This window comes from Caloenas nicobarica, chromosome 2, assembly GCF_036013445.1.
Source record: "Caloenas nicobarica isolate bCalNic1 chromosome 2, bCalNic1.hap1, whole genome shotgun sequence".
Lineage (NCBI taxonomy): Eukaryota > Metazoa > Chordata > Aves > Columbiformes > Columbidae > Caloenas > Caloenas nicobarica.
In genome coordinates, this window is record NC_088246.1 from 43689142 (window position 1) to 43707285 (window position 18144).

The window sequence follows — 18144 nt, forward strand, 5'->3', positions numbered from 1 at the left end:
TAAAAGCTTTGCATTTGCTCTTTTCTCCCGAGACTACTAAAGAGAACACTAAAAAGTAAAATGAGTGACCACAGAAGCAAGTCGGGTCACCCATTACCAGGGATTCATTTTATTTCCATTAGAGGGGAACTAGAAAGCATCTCACACTATTTGTACCTGATTTTCCATTATAAATTACGGTACATGAGATCATTTAAAAATCGCTGAGCCTTTCAGACGAAGCTGACTCTGTTGCTGTTCCTTAATAATTGAACAGTAAGAAATACGAGATCTCCAGTTTCATTGAAACAAAATAACTTCTGAGATTATGGGAGAGGGTAGAAAGGTATATGAAGTACAATCTTCCTAAAAGCTCATGGGACAGTCTCAGAGGGGATTTGAAGAGTGGGTTTGGGTTCACATTTAGAGGATGAGGGGTTTTCAGTCGACTTCTACCCACAGGTTGGAGTCCTGGGACCAGACAGTCAGCTGGTGGACGTTGGTACAGGAGCATTCCAGTGGCAGAGCAGGATGAAGTAAATGCACTATGGTCAGGGTGCTACTTGTTTGAAAACAGGATCCAACTCCACTTTTGGCTTTAATGCTTATCTGGGATGAGAGGCAACGCTGTGACACACAGCAGAACCTCGCTCTAGTTTTTTGCTGAGAACTGGTTCCTGATGACAGGCTAGCGGTTGTCTTGACTTTCTTTATGTGTCGTTACTAATAGGAAGGGATTGTGGCTCTAAGTTGAAAGACCCAGTAAAACACTAGCACGTGTAGTTTTTGAATGGCGGCTCTGAAAAAAAATGCTGGGAGAGAAAATAAAGCTCAAGAGAGAGACTGCAGTGTAACTGCTTTTGTAGTTGCATCCAGCTCAAGTCATAAGCTGGGAGCCTGTGCTAAAACCCATTGCAGGTGTTGAAAGTGTTCTCATCAAATTCAGTGAATCTTTGGATCTTGGATTAGATGCTGTTCACTTATCCCTCCAAGTTCCTCGTCACGTACAGCAGAATTGTGTGCCTGTGTGGCAAGTCATGGTCTAGGAGCCCACAATGAAAAACAGTAAAATGTTTTAAAAAGCTTTCAGAAATATTTTTTAAGTTTGACGTTTTTTTTTCATTTCACTTGGAGCAATCAACTCCTGCCCAAAAATGTTTCGTATAACAAGCCTCTGCAGCAGTAGTTGTACAATAAGCCAATGGCATAAAAATGCTAAAAGCAATCACTTTTTTTTTTTTTTAATCATAGAAGTCAGAATCTCAGATAGTAATCAGCATTTGCAAAATCTATTAAAAAAACATTAAAAAAAGTATTTTTTTGTTGTTTTTTGGAAACTGTTCACACTTGTCAGCTATTGTCAATGTGGCGAAACTCTTGATAGGGGACCATTGCATTATCATATCTTTATTCTACTAATTGCTTGCATGGTTTCCAGAAAGGCTACATAGGCTCATTTTTCTTCTTGCTTAGTTACTCTGGCATGAGAGAAATACAGGGCAGCTGTGGCACGAAGGTTCTGCACAAAAATTCTTCAAACATGGAAAGGTAGATTGGTTTCTTAAGCATTCCCCTTTTAACAGTACTGATTGAGCAAATGTGGTGCTTTTCTTATTTAACATAAAAAGATCTAATTGTTTCAATATGTATTTATTATCTGTCTTACAGATAATATGTGAAGTGCTTTGAATGACTTGTAACCAATACTCCTCTTCAAAATATGATACTATCTCAATTTTTCGGCACATGGCTCTTCCAGTGAGGCAGGAATCCAAGTGTTTTTTGCAGAAGGTATTAACCCAGCCACATTCTGTGTTTTGTAATTAGAATTGGCACATTAAAACAATGCACCCCAAATTTCAGTTGGTTATGAGTCCTGTCCAAAAGTCACGGAAAATACAGGCCTAAGCACCAGTGCGTGACATGATTTCTGCAAACTGATGCCGATACTTGGTTTGGTTACATAGTTGTTCAATAAAAGGACCTCCTCTTTTGCCACAGAGGCTCTTGGAGAAATTTAAAAACTGCAAACCAAATCACTCTTCGAAGACCCCACTTCCTTTTCATCCAGTAGTTAAAAGTTGTGAAGAGCCGTCACAGTGCTGGACACAAGAGATGAACTACAGCTGATATTTTTCAGCTTTATGCTGGAAACCTCTAATAGGGCTGAACTTTCCTGTGTCGTCAGCTTTGAGGCAGCTGCTTTCTTTGGCAAAACTCACAGGCCCAACTCTGCTCTTGCTCACAGTTACCTCGGATTTAAATTACTCTTAAGTAGAGAGCCTTTGGATTCACTGAGAATCTCTTTCTAACTTCTGTGAGCTCAGATTCAGGCCTTTTGTTTAAAATAAAGGCAGAATCCAACATTAAAGTACTCTGTATTATTTAATTAGTTATTAGTTAATAAAGTTAATTAATGAACTCCTTAGTTCCATGCTGGATTAGCTCCTCATCCATTTGTGCTCTCCAGCGGAGACCACCACTAGCGTTGGTTGAGAAATGGAGTTTGTTAAAATAAAAATATGCTATCGTATTACAACATTTCAGCACTGTTTTAATACTGTGTTTCAGCTTTGCTATTATTTAAGTTTCAATACCATATGAAGCATCTGTTTCTATACGTTATCTCCATAAAATATCGTATTGAGTTGTAACACTTTCTCCCAATCAGCAACATTGGAATGAAGCATTTTAATAGGCCTGAATCAGGCACTCTCAATCTGCTCTTCTGTTGAAAATTTAAGAACAAAAATAGTTTTCTAAGCAAAAACAAACTGTAAAATGAATGTTGCAGTTTCTCATAGAAAGGAGACTCTAGTTTCTGATCCAGTCTAACAAATCTTTATGGGGGCTTCTGCTACAATGTGATTAATTATAACTTTTCTATGTAGTAGCTGGAGTGTTTGCATCGATTGCAACAAGATCTGGACCCCACTTCACAGTTGGCATGCTGTTTCTCCAATGTGTGCATTCAGTTATCTGTTCTACCTGCTCTAAGTAATTTCTGTTTCACAGAACAGAAACACTAACTTCATGCTTGACAGAGTATTTCTCCTCTGGGATTTATTTTCCTTTTCTAATATATTCTTGCTCTTTAGAAATAATTATTGTACAAAAAGATGAAAGGATTTCTTCCCATTTCTTAAGACAAAGAGGTGAACTAGAGATAATTGCTTAAGCTACAATACAGTTTATCAAAAATAAATAACTTTTTTTTTTCTTGCTAGCCAAACAGATGTTTGCTTTTTAATTGTTGCTTTGGGGTACTTTTCTGTTATGTAAAGCTGTTTCCTCAATTTCTATAATTATATTGTGAAAGTGGTACATTGTAGAAACTAAAAGGTAATGTTAACTCATTGTTTTACTTTTGTAATCAGCTGTACAAGTTCACTAAGTATCATGTAGTTAAACTGAGCTGTAAACCTCCTGGACAATATGCTGTATGTTGTATGACCTGTGTAAAAGCACTAGCTCTTGCAAAAACACTGAGCAGCAAGGAATAATTTGAACATGAAATCATGCACTTCCATTATACTTCTATGTATATGTTAGGGTTTGTCCTGTGACATCACATCCAATATCGTGGACTTCTGGGACAAAATCTATTACTCCACAAAATTATCGTCTCTGTCCTTCAACACGTCAAGCACTCCATGTGGGATAGGCAAATGTGTTTATTTGCTTCATTACTTAGGGTTTTCTTACTCAGCTAACACTTTGTCCTTGCATGTCCTTTTGTGTCATGTACCATCTCTTGTAATTCTTCATCTTCATTCTCCGAGAGCAGAATAGCTATGATTGTGTTTTCTAATATTCCTTGAAGTTCTAATTTTGTTTATTTATGACTTCGGGATGATTAAGTACTGCGTGACAGAACTTTCCTAGAAGCCAGTGAGCTCACTAGAGTTCTATTGATGGGATCCTGAATATTTTACAATTTTAAAGCTTACAACAGCAAAATTCATTTTGTAAATAAACTCTGGGGGTTCTGTAAAGACCACAGTCCTGCTGGGTGCATCCTTCTGAACCCAAGTTTAGCATCAGAACTGGGACTTGCTCTATCCTGCCTTGCTTCTAGAGCTTTGTGGCTCTCGTGTCTCTCTCTGAAATACTGTATGAGTAAACAGCTCTGCTTGCAAAGTGGCTCTGATGTTACCATCGGATGAAGTTTATCTTAAAGACTAAAAATGATTGATCTGTGGCAGACACGGGTTGGTTCTTGCATGGATGTTTCAATCAGACATTCTGCGTGATTTGTACATGAAAATGTTATCAAAATACTTAAAATTTAGAGGGGAGTTAAGAAGAGAAATCGTCATCAAAGCTGATCAGTCTGGATGCCTGGTGTAATTGTGAACTAAGTTATTACTCTGTTCTGGTTTTTATGGCAGAGGAGGTTTTGCCAAGGCTGAAAAACTAATTAATCCAACTTTCTCGTAAAAACATATTTTGAAAAACATTGACTCTGCACTGACCATTCGTTGATATACCTATGACTTTCTCATCATGTTTCTTCACATTGACAAAATGAAAGTGTTTAAAGACCCACATTAATGTTCACGATGCACACTTGTTGCTATGTACTGGAAATTTTACTGTCGTTTTTGCATAAGATGAGAAGAGATTAAACTCTTCCTGGCATGCTGAAAAATATTCCGTCTTCAAAAATATTCATAGCGAAAGCAGTTTAAATATATAAATGCGTTCTCGTTATTACTTTTTTGTATATGTAATTCTTGCCATTGCTGGACAGATGATGCCTTATGACTAAGAATCAGAAGTTGTGGAGGACAAGCTTTTTTTCAGTAATTCTTAAGATAGAATATGTTTCAGAGCACCTGAAGTAACGAAAAAGATTCACTGAATGCAAATGACAGCTTTCATCTTCCTTTATGAAGCACATGCTCATGAATATATACATTTTTGCATATGTAGAAGCTCAAGTGTATCTGCCTTCCGATAAATGAAAGAATAAGGAAATTATGTGTTCAGAACTAGTTAGAAGTTTGGGGTTTTTTGTTGAATTCTCCGATTTAATTGAAGTTGCTTTCCTGAGATGGAACATTTCTAAGAGCCTGCCAGATTCAAGAAGGGGGCACTGTTATCCCCATCTCCTTCCATCTAAAGGTTTTGTCCTGTCTGAAATACCAGTGTTGCTTTTGGTGATATAAGAGGCTTTAGGCAGTTCAGAGCTGTCTGTCTGCACAGCCTGTCCAGCTAAAGTAGTGGAGCATGAGAAGCTGATCTCCTAAGGGAGCTCCAACAATATTGACAGGCTTGATTGACATAAAACCAGTCTCTTTCTTTCACCTCCGCTGAACTCCTAGAATAAATTCAGGGCCTGACCGAAGAGAGGGCTTTAGCCATTGACTTCCATGGGAACAGAATCTGAACACTAGCAACTACTGCCCTCTCCCAAAGCAGCTCTGAATATCTTGGCAAATGCTGTTTAGAAGCACTATCAATTTGATCCTGCTTCCTTCTCAGGACTGAAAGTCAAGATCAGGGCTATTTATGTCTTATTAACTAAAGCAGGCTTTGGATGGGAACAACAGCAAGCGTTTAAATCTTCTCCTTGAAAAATGGGTTATGGCTTAATGAACCTTGTTCAGAGGAAAGATGTTATTTATTCTTGATATTTCTATTTGTTACTGTCAGGTAGAAGTCAAAGAAAGAGCCATGCCTTCTACCTTGAAGAGTTTATCAGGATGGAATAGCCTGAAATTTGTCTCAAGTGAATCAATTCTCAGTTTTCTGGCAGGAAAATACCAACAGTAGATTTTCCAGATATGCTTCAAAATGCCACACATGCTCAAAACTTTGAGGATGTCAAGAACCATACAAAAAGATGTGCTTATCGGTTCAATATGTGAGCATCTACAGGTATCCAAATTACATTTTCTATTAAATCAGCAGTACAAAAGGTGAGAGAAGAAGGCAGGCATTTATTTTCAGTCACTGTGTTCATACAGAAGAAAAGGAAAGTAAAAATGCAGTCCATAAATTGAAGAGTATCTGTCTGGAATGGAAGATAGCTAAAACAAAAAAGTTTTAAAAGATTCCCCTTCTTCTTTCTTCCCCTTCTGAAGTATTTGGGGGTAAAATATCCCTGCTCTGCTGCAGTCCTTTGATATTATTCACGTAATGTTGATATTGTATGAGTAGTTCCTAAATATTTTCTTTTTTAATTGATAATCACAGTAACTAATTGTGATTTTTTTTCTTACCTGAAGTAAATTTATTATTTTTAAAGCACTTCTGACATTTCATGAAACCATTAAAAACAATTCAACTTAGAAATCGTTTTGCTGATATATTGGAATAGGATATGCTCTTTGTGGTATCTTTTATTTTTATGTATTTGATCAGTAAGAATTATGGTACTAATGTCAAATATTCACATGCAAAGCCTAGAGAACCTTTCTTACAAGAGATTTTAAGAGAGCTGAAGTAAAGCAGAGAGATGAGTTCTTCTGTTTGCTTAGAGCAACATGTTTGTACTCTTAAGACTCTCTTACACTCCACCTTACATCCTGAAAGAAGAAAGATTATTAATTTGATTTCTTTATCTTTCGAGATCGGTTACCATAGTTGTTTCCAGGTGTAAACCATAAAGACCTACACCGCTTCAGAGCCAATAAGATAATTTTCTGTCTTGCTGGATGTAATATGCTACATGTCTGTGTTTTAAAAAAAAACCCAAACAACCCAAACCCATCTTATCTGAACTCTGTCTTCCTGTCAGAACATTTTCTTTTGATCTTTTTGCTTATGATAACGTTGATCAGCACAGATCAACTTTTTTCTGAAGAATTCTCCTCAGTTTGCCGTAGAGCAATATAACCTCCCGTGCCTGTGAAGTGCATGCTACCATTGTCCTTTTCCATCTCCTTCCCTCCCTCCTGAAAAGTCTGTACAATGTTGTTCATTTTTTTCCTAGATGAGAGTTAAAGTTGTTTGGCAGTTCTGTTCAATCTCAGTCAGCTTCAGGAAGCATCAAGTTAACAAATAAGAGGTTATCAGATGGTAATGCTGGATATTAGATAGTCCAGAAAAGTAACAGCTTCCTATTGTGGTTGACTAATATATAGAGAGGATGTGTAGTAAACCATATGACTTCCTAGCTTGCTCAACCACATCATAGTATATGGGCTAATCCCACATGTGTACATTAGCAGATGATCATGGCAAATGTTAATATCCAACATGCAGATTGTTTTTGCATGGTCCTCCTAATGATATCATATGTTGCTTGGTAGTTGTTCAGTGCTTAAAACAGGAAGCTTTTGAAGCTTCAGATGTGATATTTAATAGGACTTTCTCTAATGCTGGCTTAGCACCTGCTCCTCCCTCATAGTCACATCAAAGTGAATTGTAAGGAACTGCTCTGAAATCATGCAGCATCACCCTGTGGAGTAAAACTAGTGGAAGTGCAGGGCAGTCAGCCCTGTAACGTCTCTCCATCTGCAGAAAGAATCTCCACAGCCACCTGGATGCTTTTAAACTTCCCTTATTTTAAATTTAAAGTGGTTGGCTGAGCATTTCTTCTACCAAAATCTGATACAGTAATCGAAGTCGGAGGTGGGAAAGGACCTCTGGGGTCACACAGTCGAGCTTTCTGCCAATAATGGATTGTTCCCTGCAGTTCAGTTTCTAGCGACCTTGGAAATTACTAGCCTGGTAAAATGGAAATGAAAAAACAAAGCTGTTAAAGCTTCCAAAGTAGCCAAAGTGATGCTGTCCCAATGAGAAACTGCATTTTTATGTGAGATTCTCTATGTGCATTGCTCCTTGGTTGCAGTTTTGATGTGGTCATAATTTTAATCTACACTTCCTGACCCATTTTGAGCTGACTGTAACTAAGAGGTTGGGGACGTGAGCTTGTTTTAATATTATATGAACTTATCCTTTAACCAAATAATAATTTTTATTACAAATAAATAAGTCAGCAACTCGTCTAACTCCCTTACCATGTCATTTCCTTCGTTTCTCTGCACTTCTATTCTTTCAACATTTCTAGCCTCCCAGAAACAGGAAACGAGGAGGAAAAAACAGATTTCTTGCTTTTTTCCATCACAATCCACGGGTAATTAATTAGAGCCTCTCTGGGAACCCCAAAATTCCTGGAAAGATTCAGATGTGACATGTCATTTTTAGATTACTTTCAACTAAACCAAAAATGGTTTACTTATCTGTTGATATAGGCAATAAAGGACAGTCCTGACATACACCTAATAAAGTGGGTCGAATTTGGCCCCACTTTTAAGAAGGAGGCAGCAAAGGCGAGTTCCCACTGGCAAGCTAATTATAGTTTTGGCTGAAAAATATTTTACGAGGCTGTTAAAAGCTGCGTAGATGGGAAAAGATCCCAAGACACAAAGGTCCCTTCCTGTTGTAGCCATTTGATGTGTGGTAATTTCTTCACTAGGGTGCCCTGTTGTGAGCTGCCTTTTGGGGTGTGCAGCTCTGTGAATATCCTTTCTTGCCAGGGCTCTGGCCCCCCTGACTATTGTATTCTCACACAACAGATCTTGGCTGGAGAGGAAAGAGGTTTTCTCAGCTGCCAACTTGCTTATAAGAGGAGTTAAGAGGAAAAGAAAGCTAATTGGGCTGTGCTTGGCAAAAGTCTTCATTTTATTCTGTTTATACGAATTTTTAAAGGATTTGGTGCCGAGAAACGTAAAAATAGTGAGAACGCTTATTCCTTAAACAGATTCTTGCAAAGTTTTTACAATGAAAACAGAAAGCTGCTTTAGTGAAGCAGTGTTTATCCTTGCGCTAATGCTGGTCATGAATACGTGTCTAACTTAGCTGCAACTAATGCCTGACTCTACTATTCCACTACAGCAACTTAACATTCTGCGTAGGCTGATTATTTTTTCAACAATATTTGGTAAATTCTTTTAAGGGTTGCCAGTATATATTTTTTGAAGCGTAGTTAGTAAGAACAGCTGCCAGTGGAGTCAAGGCTAAAAGAGGCAAAAAATATCTGCAGAAGGCAAGATTTTACTTCAAAAGATCAGTATTACAAAGCACTACTGTTGCTGGTATAATCACTTTCTTTGGGAGGGATGCTAATATAGACTGGGTTTCTTGTCTTCACAGCCCCCACTGAGCCTTTGCTGTGCAAATTTGCTGATGGAGGGCAAAAGAAGCGCCAGAATCAAAGCAAATACACACAGAATGGAAGGCCGTGGCCCAGAGAAGGAGAGGTAAGTGCCACGTGGCAATTATTTTCCTGGAGTTTAGCAGAAGTCAGCTGCAGACCTGGCAGTCTGCCTTTCAGGGCTATGAAGAAATCAGATTGCACACGAAGTACAGTAGTTTCACACAGAAAAAATACGTAAGCAGGGGGGAGAAGAAGGCTTACAATAATGTGCAGAGTGTAAAGTTGCATGGAAAGAGAATTTCAGAGCTTGGTGCGGAACTGTGCACAGCCTCATCCCACCGCGAGCTCTCTGTCTGCAGCCAGACCTGAGCCCAGTGTTCTCTTACTGATGTGCCATCAGCAGCCGTGCCGTGCCTTTTATAAACCCCAAATCAATTTACACTTAAGCAGCTCGACAATGTTATTTCCCTTATATAGTTCCTGCTGATAAAACATCAGCAGGGAATACGTGGGTTGTTACAACAAGGAAAGATCCACTTGCTCATCCAAATGTATGGTCCATGTAGAAGTTTTCCAAAAGCTTATCTGAGCTGGGCTCTTGATTCTGTCCAAGACAAAACAGTTTACAGTAGTCTCAGCTCCCTCATGTGTACAAAGATTTAAAAAAAAAAAAGAAACTCTAATGGTTGCTTTCTTCTCTGCTGCAAAAAGTCTGTTACTGGAGTTTCCTTTCTGTGTACTTGTACATGAAGTGATTCCAAATCTGGGTGGAATAAGAGAGGAATTTATTTGACTCTTCAGGAGTTTGTTTACTCTTCCCGATGTCATTCTAGAATAAGGACACTTGAATAAATGAGGTAGATCTGGTCATTCTTAAACATGAGGATAGCTACAGAGGCTGAAGGACTTACAAGTGTTTCTGTCCTAAACACCTGTTCTTTGTGTTTATGATTTGGACTTCAAGGAAAAAGAAATATGTTGCTCAGCTGTGACCCACTAGAATACAGGTTGTTGTTTTGTTGTTGTTTGTTTGTTTTCTCTTTATTTCCCCCCTCTTTTTTTTTGTGAGTTTTGCTGTATTTACTTCAATTTTACCAAACAAATTAACAATAAATCTATTTGATATTTCTACGTTACATATTTCTGGAGAATTTCTGCTTTTTTGTAACTACTTGATTTTGCTAGCTGATACTTTTCAGACCATTATCTTATGACATATATACTCTAGCACAATGGGTGAGCACCTAAACCAAACAGAAAGGCCTCCTGATAGCATAGAAATTTCTCCCTCTGGCAAGGTGGTTATTATACACTGTTCCAACAGAAATACTCCAAAATATTTTACCTTTGTGGGCTGAAAGTGCCAGTGTGGCAGCCACATTTGATACAAGAGATTGCAGAAGTCTCCAAAGGTTCGTTGCAGTCTCTTATGTCGTATGTCTCAAAAAATGGAGACATCTTCTTAGGAGCAATTATAGTTTGTCTTGTTAAGGACCTACTGAGGAACAAATGCCCAAGAAGTACTATAAGCGGTAGACTCAGGTCATCATATACAGAACTTGAAAAACAAAGGTCCATATATAGGAGTCAATAATAAACCCTCAATAAGGTCAACAATCCATATTTTAAAGACCTCTAAATCCCTGTCTAAATAGTAAATGTCACCATGGCTATTATCTCCACTGTTCTATACTTCCTTCAGTTCAAATCAATAAACAAGAGAATATAAAGGCAACAAGGCAGTGTTATGCCTATAGCCTCAGGGCATCAGCTTATTACATCATGCGTAGTTAATTTGGTGCTAGTGGAGAGGCTCATATTAAGCACAGTGACATCCCAGTGACCTAGAGGCAGGGTGTGCTTGGTGTGTTTGTTGTATCAACATGTAAAAATTGGTTATCAGTGCTGGCTAACATCATTCCTTATTGTTGTTTGCAGTCAAGTACAGAGCTGTTGTCATGGTATAATCTACAAACATGAAAATATTGTAAAGATACAAACTCAGAAATATTTCTGGCTAGGAATGTGCTCTGTTTACTAACATCTGGTTAATGCCTTGCTGCACATTAGATATTTACTACTCAAAGCATCAAAGACAAGAATGCATGTTCTCTTTTAGGGTCACTCATTTATTTGGTTTCTTGCCCACCATTGTTCATTTTCTTCTTTCCAATGCAAAATCCTTCCGTTAATTACTCTTATATTTTATATCCAATAGGGTTTTTCTAACTCTTTGTCCTTTAATGATCTTACTCTAGCCATGATGTACCATTCAGTTGTTCTCTGTATAGCACTTGGGTAACCTACCCGCAGTTATTCCTGTCAACTTTAATTTCTTTAAAAAAGAACAGAAAGCGAGTAGTGAGAAATAATTGATAAATGACAACTGTCTTAGTTCTGATTACACATGGGATCTGGAAATATTCCCTGAACTTCTACTTTTTCTTGGTTTCTTCCCCAAAGAAAAGCACTGAAATAGTGTCCAAGAGATTACTCCCCCAGTATTTCCAACCCTGCCCAAATCCTGCAGCAGCTAGACCAAGATATGTTTGGCTATAGTTCAGATAAGCCTTCGCATTCTTGAATACTGATGTGAAGGGCATTTCTGAAACTTCTGAGTTTTAACCAGCATTAGCACTGAGTGTGCATGAGGATTATTGCTTGGAAGGACAGACCCCAGAGAAACGGCGCCAGCGGTTCTGTCACTGGCCTCAAATTTGAGTATACAAAGCAGAGACAGGCAGCTGTGCCCAATACTCTGCTGTCAGGGGGAAATGGCCAGAGATGTAACAGGGAGAAGCAAGATTTTACCTCTCTGACTATGCTGTTCTTAGTGGTTTTGCTCTCTTTTATCGGGAGCTTCTGGGGAATTTTATAAGAGAGGATTACCTTTTTTTTTTTTTTTTGGTGTTTTCAGGCCATACTGCAGAATGTAATAGAAAATCTTATTACTATCATACATTCTTGTAGATTGCTTCATAATCATACAGAAGTACTTGAGTTGGCTGATAAATTGGCTAACTTTTAAAAGACAAGTCTTTAGGAATACAATGAATTTCTTTAGGGCTTTTAAGGGGGGCTTTTTGGTACTTGATTACTTGGCCAGTTGTAACCAGGGAATAATGCCTGACCTTGAATAGCACTTTCTTGTCCTTACCCTTCCACTCTTATTTGGAGCCTCAGGAAATACTCAGCAGATTTACTGAGGCATTTGACTGAGGATTTGTGATGGCTGACCAGTTCTGGACTAAGGACCCAAGAGCTTAGATTACTGATGGCTTTGTAAAAGGCTGTCAAATTAGACATCGAACATGCAGGTACAATAAATGTACAGTGAAACCTGAAAGTGTTGAAAATATTTGCAGTGAAATTCTGATCTAATAACCGAGTTATTAGTTTATTTTTTTATTTCAGAACAGCTTTTTCTGAGTCACACTGGTTTAATACAGCACTCTGGTTTGAAACTTTCTCTGACAAGATCATGTTGAGATGGTGATAGAGGGTAATCACATTCAAATTCTGTCTGTAAAATATTTGATTTAATTTACCTCTAAACTGCAACTGACAAGTCTAGAAGTGGGTGACATTTCTCAAAATGTCTCAAAAAAAAAAGTTCATTAGCTGAAAACACTTCTGGGGAATCAAGAGTAGTTATGAATTGAGACCAGACTGGATTAAAAACTGCAATTTAAATTTTACAACATAATCCTTGATTGCAGATTTACTGAAACTTTGTTTTGGTTATTCAGAAATAAAATCTTTTGATATGCGTACTTAAGAGAGGGTTATTTTACATTTATCTGGTAAAAAGGGAGAAATTGCACATAAACTGAAAACAAATGAGATGTCTTGAATCAGCCCAAAGTTTATTATTGTTTACGTTCTTCTAGAACAAGCAGTTCTAGAAATGGTAGCCTTTATCTGGTCCGCCCAAAGTGATTAAGTGTTTTTTATAGTCACTACATTTTGAAACCTTTGATACTTTATTTGCAAGTTTCTGTAAAAATGTAGGCCATTTAAATATTTGTGTTGTCTTTCTTCCAAGAGAATATCACCATTATAGTGTTGATGCATACATCACAACGGCGACATGCACCATTGAATGCAACCCCCTTGTCATTTAATTTGGTCTGATGTCTATTGAATACTTGCTACCAATAATTCTTCTATTGATTGCATTCTTGTTTCTGTAATCTGGGTTACATTTTTGTTTCTCAACAGCCAAGAGGTTAACTTCCATTTCCTCCCCTTCACTCTCTTCCTCCTTCCCCCTTTTCTCTTTCGTTTTCTTTCAAGATCAGTTGGTGAATGTCTAAAGAATTAAACATGTTTTTAATTCTTTCTTAAAAAAATAAGATGACCTAGTAATTTGGGAATGTTGCCTTTGTTACCAGTTCCTCCTTTTATCTGCTACTCATTACAGTTTTGTCTAATGCAAACAGTAATTTAGAGAGAAAAACATACAACAGGTAATTTGAGATACTTCCCGATTTTTTTGGTAAAGTCAGTACCATTGAAGGGCTGAAGCAGTTGATCCTGGTGCCAGTTGTCCCTTCTTTACCAACAGCAGGCATTTGGAAATCATTATTAGATCTGTGCCAGGCCCATTTATAACTCAGACATAGATTTCTTTTTGTGCTTTCAATGAGATAGGTAGCACTTAATCCTCCATGTCTAAGGGTGAGGTGTTTTATACCTAGACAAAAATATTTTTTTCTTTTCTGTGGGAGGCAATTTCCAGGCCTGTCCAGATAGGCAGTAGTACCCCTATATGCAAACCACACACAAAGCCATTTACTATATATTTAGGGTGCATGTAAATTAGACATTGGCCAGTATTTTTCATGCTTCTTTTTTTCAGCAAAAGCTTAGTTTAGCAAAGAGAGGAATTGAACCTGAAGAGGAGCCTACACCGAGGGAGAAAGTAGAAGGGCAAATAAGTGAAAAGATACAGAGCAATGAGTTAAAAATTCTTCATGACACAAGACGCTGTCATTGTGGGCAACATTTTGAAAAGACACCTAAAACCTTGAAAAGGGCACAAATACCAAAGACCAGTTTAAACGTTTCTAACGCACATATAAATATTTTAAGATAATGACCTATATGAAATCCCTGTTCCTGAAAGGAAGATTTTTAAAAGAGCATTTCTGCTCATAATAAGGGCAATAGTTTGGTTAAAGTAGAATCAGGACTGTACCTGCTTCCTGATATTAATTTTCTTGGTTTTCATTTTGGCTTTTGATTTCCTTCTGTAGTGAAAAGGAGGATCTCCTTCTACCATTTGCCTACAAGATTTTCTTGCAGTTGGGTTTTCCTCCAAACCGCGACAGTGTTTTCTTATGCAGAATAAACAGATGTTGGAGACAGGGGGAAAAAGACATCACTGGTTTTGCATTCTGCTCTATCCCTGACAGGTATTTGGTGGGCTGTCATTTTCAGTAGCGCTGCAAGCGATCCCTGGAAGTCTTCCTACCTCACTGTAACACACACATCTAGTGTGCAGATGTGACTGTAATCCACAGCTGATTTAACACTGGATCAGACTGATGGAAAAACGGGTGTGCCACATCCCCAAAAGCAGATGGTTCATAGGCCTGAAGACGGCAAGGTTAAATGTATGAGTCAGCTGTGGAAACAGAGTAATTATATTTCATTATATATGTCTCTATGAGGAGGATATTAGCATCTCTTTTTTTTTAACTTTTGTGAACTTCAGCGCTTTTCTTCTAACTCATCAGATAATTTGAAGCGGGAACAAAGTGACTCAAGACTGAGAACAGAAGCTGTGTAGATCTGACTTCCAGTCCAGTTCTGTAGGACAAAAAGGGTTTCTTGTCATTCATCTGGATATCTGAACTTGTCATTGTGTTTACCAGCTCTACCTCTGACCTTCTGAGGTTCATGAGTCACTTCCCAAGTTTGACCTCAGTATTATGTAGTTTTTTCTCCACAACCACTTTTTTTCTCAGAAGTGGCAGTTGCTGCTTAAGGAGCACACATCACTGGGAAATGCTCCATTTCTTTCATATGCATCTGTCTCTACAAGAGGTGTCACATTCACTTCCTAGATTTCTCCTTCTCTAAAAAAAGAAAAGCGTTTTTATTCAGAATTAAATTCAGAAATATTTCTAATAATGTGGAATATTTCTGACAGAACTGTTTAAATAATGGAAGAGAAGAACTTTGCCAAGTTAACTTTATTGTTGACTGAGCTTATTTTATTAAATCAGTATTTTAAATGAATCTCATTTGGGTTGTTGGTTCCTTCCCCCTCCTCTCTCTTCCTTTTTAGAAGTGTTTCGGTCAGAGTATCTGCTCTCAGAGCACAAGAGATCCTTGTGCAGTGGTCAGACCAGATTTGTTACCATTGCAGATATTGGTGGTGGTAACAAAACAAGTACAGGAATTTCAGTGTTGAAATTTCAATTGATTCTACTGTAGTAGCCAAGAGCACACCCATTCCCCTGGGAAGACTGTCCTACATGTGAAAGGATGAGGGGGTGAGTCAGAGGAGATGGGGAAGAGAGACATCTTCTGGTCTGAATCCCACATCCATTCACCACAGAAATCCCTTGAGTCCTAGGGTACAACTTTATTTTTCCGAATCTCACCTTAAGGAAGAGAAACCCAGGGAGCCTTCTGCTTGGAAAACCCATCACATCAATGGATTTCACACTTTTTTAGTTTGTAGGCCTCTCCAATTTTTTCCAAGGAGACTGTGGCCTCCTGCACAGTAAGTAAATCTTGTGGTGACAACAGCCTTGCTTTGCACAAGTGCTCCAGCACCAGGCATAGGCTGGCCAAAGCAGGTTCCAGGAGATATGTGGAAAATTCACTTCTGAGGAAGAGGCATGGGGTATCTCTGAAGTTGGTCAGTATTATGGTGAAGTTCTGCACACAGTGAGGGAAAGACGTGTACACTGAGAGTAGGTAGTGATATGTTGGTGAAGCTGTTTGTGAAAGCTACTTCCCAACAACAAAGAAGATACCATGCAACCTAAAATTTGATCATGTATAGATACTTCTGTTTGCTGGAGGACAGATACTGGGCTGATAAAGCTTGTTCTTTATCAGCTGCAAAGTTGGTAAAGGGTTTGGAGAGGAAGCCATATGAGGAGCAGCTGAAGTCACTTGGTTTGTTCAGCCTGGAGAAGAGGAGACTGAGGGGAGACCTCATGGCGGCTACAGCTTCCTCACAAGGGGAGGAGGAGGGGCAGGAGCTGATCTCTTCTCTTTGGTGACCAGTGACAAAACCTAAGGGAATGGCAGAAAGATGTGCCAGAGGAGGTTTAGGTTGGACATCAGGAAAAGGTTCTTCCCCCAGAGGGTGGTGGAGCACTGGAACGGGCTCCCCAGGGAGGTGTCACGGCCCCAAGCCTGACAGTGTTCAAGAAGAGACTGGACAAGGCCCTCAGACACACGGCATGAACTGTGGGGTTGTCCTGTGCAGGGACAGGAGTTGGACTGAATGATCCTTGTGGGTCCCTTCCAGCTCAGGACATTCTATGATTCTGTGATTCTTGTAAGAGTTCAGGGAGATTTGGAAGAGAAATAATAAACCCACCTTATTTCACATGATACTGAAGATGCGATAATTTTTTCTTAATAGTCACTCCACAACTTAATCATTTCTTTGAGAGATTTACAAATCCAATTTACATAAGCAATGCAAATGTGATGGTCTGAGAGTCTTTTTAATGAGGCAAATGTGCTCATTTATGTTCAAATCATAACAAAGAGAGGGAAAAAAACCCAGAAACAGAACACCTCGTCTTTGCCCATGGAAAATTTTTCACAGTAGAGTGTTGAACAAAGGCCTTCAAACTTCCTGGGGGAACCTTTGCCTTCCAGAAGCTTTCTGATATTTTCTGCGCTTTATTGAAGGACGGAGCTTAAATTTAAAGAAAGATGCAGACTGCATTTCTTGTTATTAGAATCTCTTCATTCACCAATGTCAATAATTAGAAAACTGCAACAACAAAATAGCAAAAATCTTAATTCCCTTGTTCTAAGTTCAGACACTTTGGTAAAAATAAGTGGTGGATAAACACAAGTGGTGGGTAAACACATATGGTTTAACTAGTCTTCTTGAAAAATGGGTATTTTAAATAATCTGGTTTTATTTCTATGTCATTTGTGACATTCTGAATATACTAGTTAAGTAATCATTGAGAATTGTCCTTATTTATAATTATGTACAGGACTGATAGCAGATACTCCTTTTATTAATTACTTTAGGGGATTGCATACTGAAATGTTGAAGTGCAGAATTTTCATTCAGTAGCTGAACATGTGTCCATTATCTGTCTGAGTGACATAAAAAATTCTGTGTGTCCATAGAAGGTTTATCTGACAAATACTTTCCTGAAGTGGCATTCCATCATCAATGCCACTCTCTCAAGTGGCATTTCATCAGCATCACTTTGAGAAGAAGGAGTAAGACCCTGTCCATCTACTGAAACATGAGCAAAACAGTGCATGAGAAGACCTGGAAGAAAACACACTTCAGCACAACAGAGGACTGCTATAGAGGCATCAGCCAGTGCCTCAGAATAGTTAATACTGTATTAAGCACAGTGTCAGCTATGCTCAGTTGTGTGGTTTTGACAGAATAAGCTGGACCTCTGTTGCGTGGATGTCTGAGGCCAACCCTATATTCTGTATGTGGCATTTTGGGAATTCCTATTTGTGTGCTATGAAGGAAAGTGCAGACAGTTTTCCAGTAAGTTATTATTGCTCATCAGTTTTTATTTCTGATGAATTAGGATGCATCAGACCATAAATTTTTCACTGGTCCAGGCTAGCTCTTGCCTCTTCTGGGCTTCCAGCCAGCATAGTTTGGTAGGGCGGAATTACACAACTTGACAAGAAAGAAGTAAATAGTCCTCTGTTAGCAGCTATTTGAAATAGCAGCTGTTTAAGGCTATTCAGCAATGGGGGGATATTAGCAATATTACCGTAGGTGGTATATACCATATGCACATATTGCCACATGCTGTGCCGTATTTGTCTAATGTGAAACTTTCCTTTACTGGCAAATGTGATAGTGATAT

At 38.5% G+C, this 18144-nt stretch overlaps 1 protein-coding gene across 11 annotated transcripts in view; it reads left to right on the top strand.

The window, feature by feature from the left end:
- Positions 1–18144, top strand: part of RBMS3 (RNA binding motif single stranded interacting protein 3) — a 713822-nt gene that overhangs the window by 610609 nt on the left and 85069 nt on the right. For all 11 annotated transcript variants that reach the window (XM_065627651.1, XM_065627659.1, XM_065627650.1 and 8 more), the window contains one exon: positions 9085–9191. In XM_065627651.1, coding sequence (XP_065483723.1) covers positions 9085–9191 — 107 coding nt within the window. The remainder of the gene's footprint in view (positions 1–9084; positions 9192–18144) is intronic.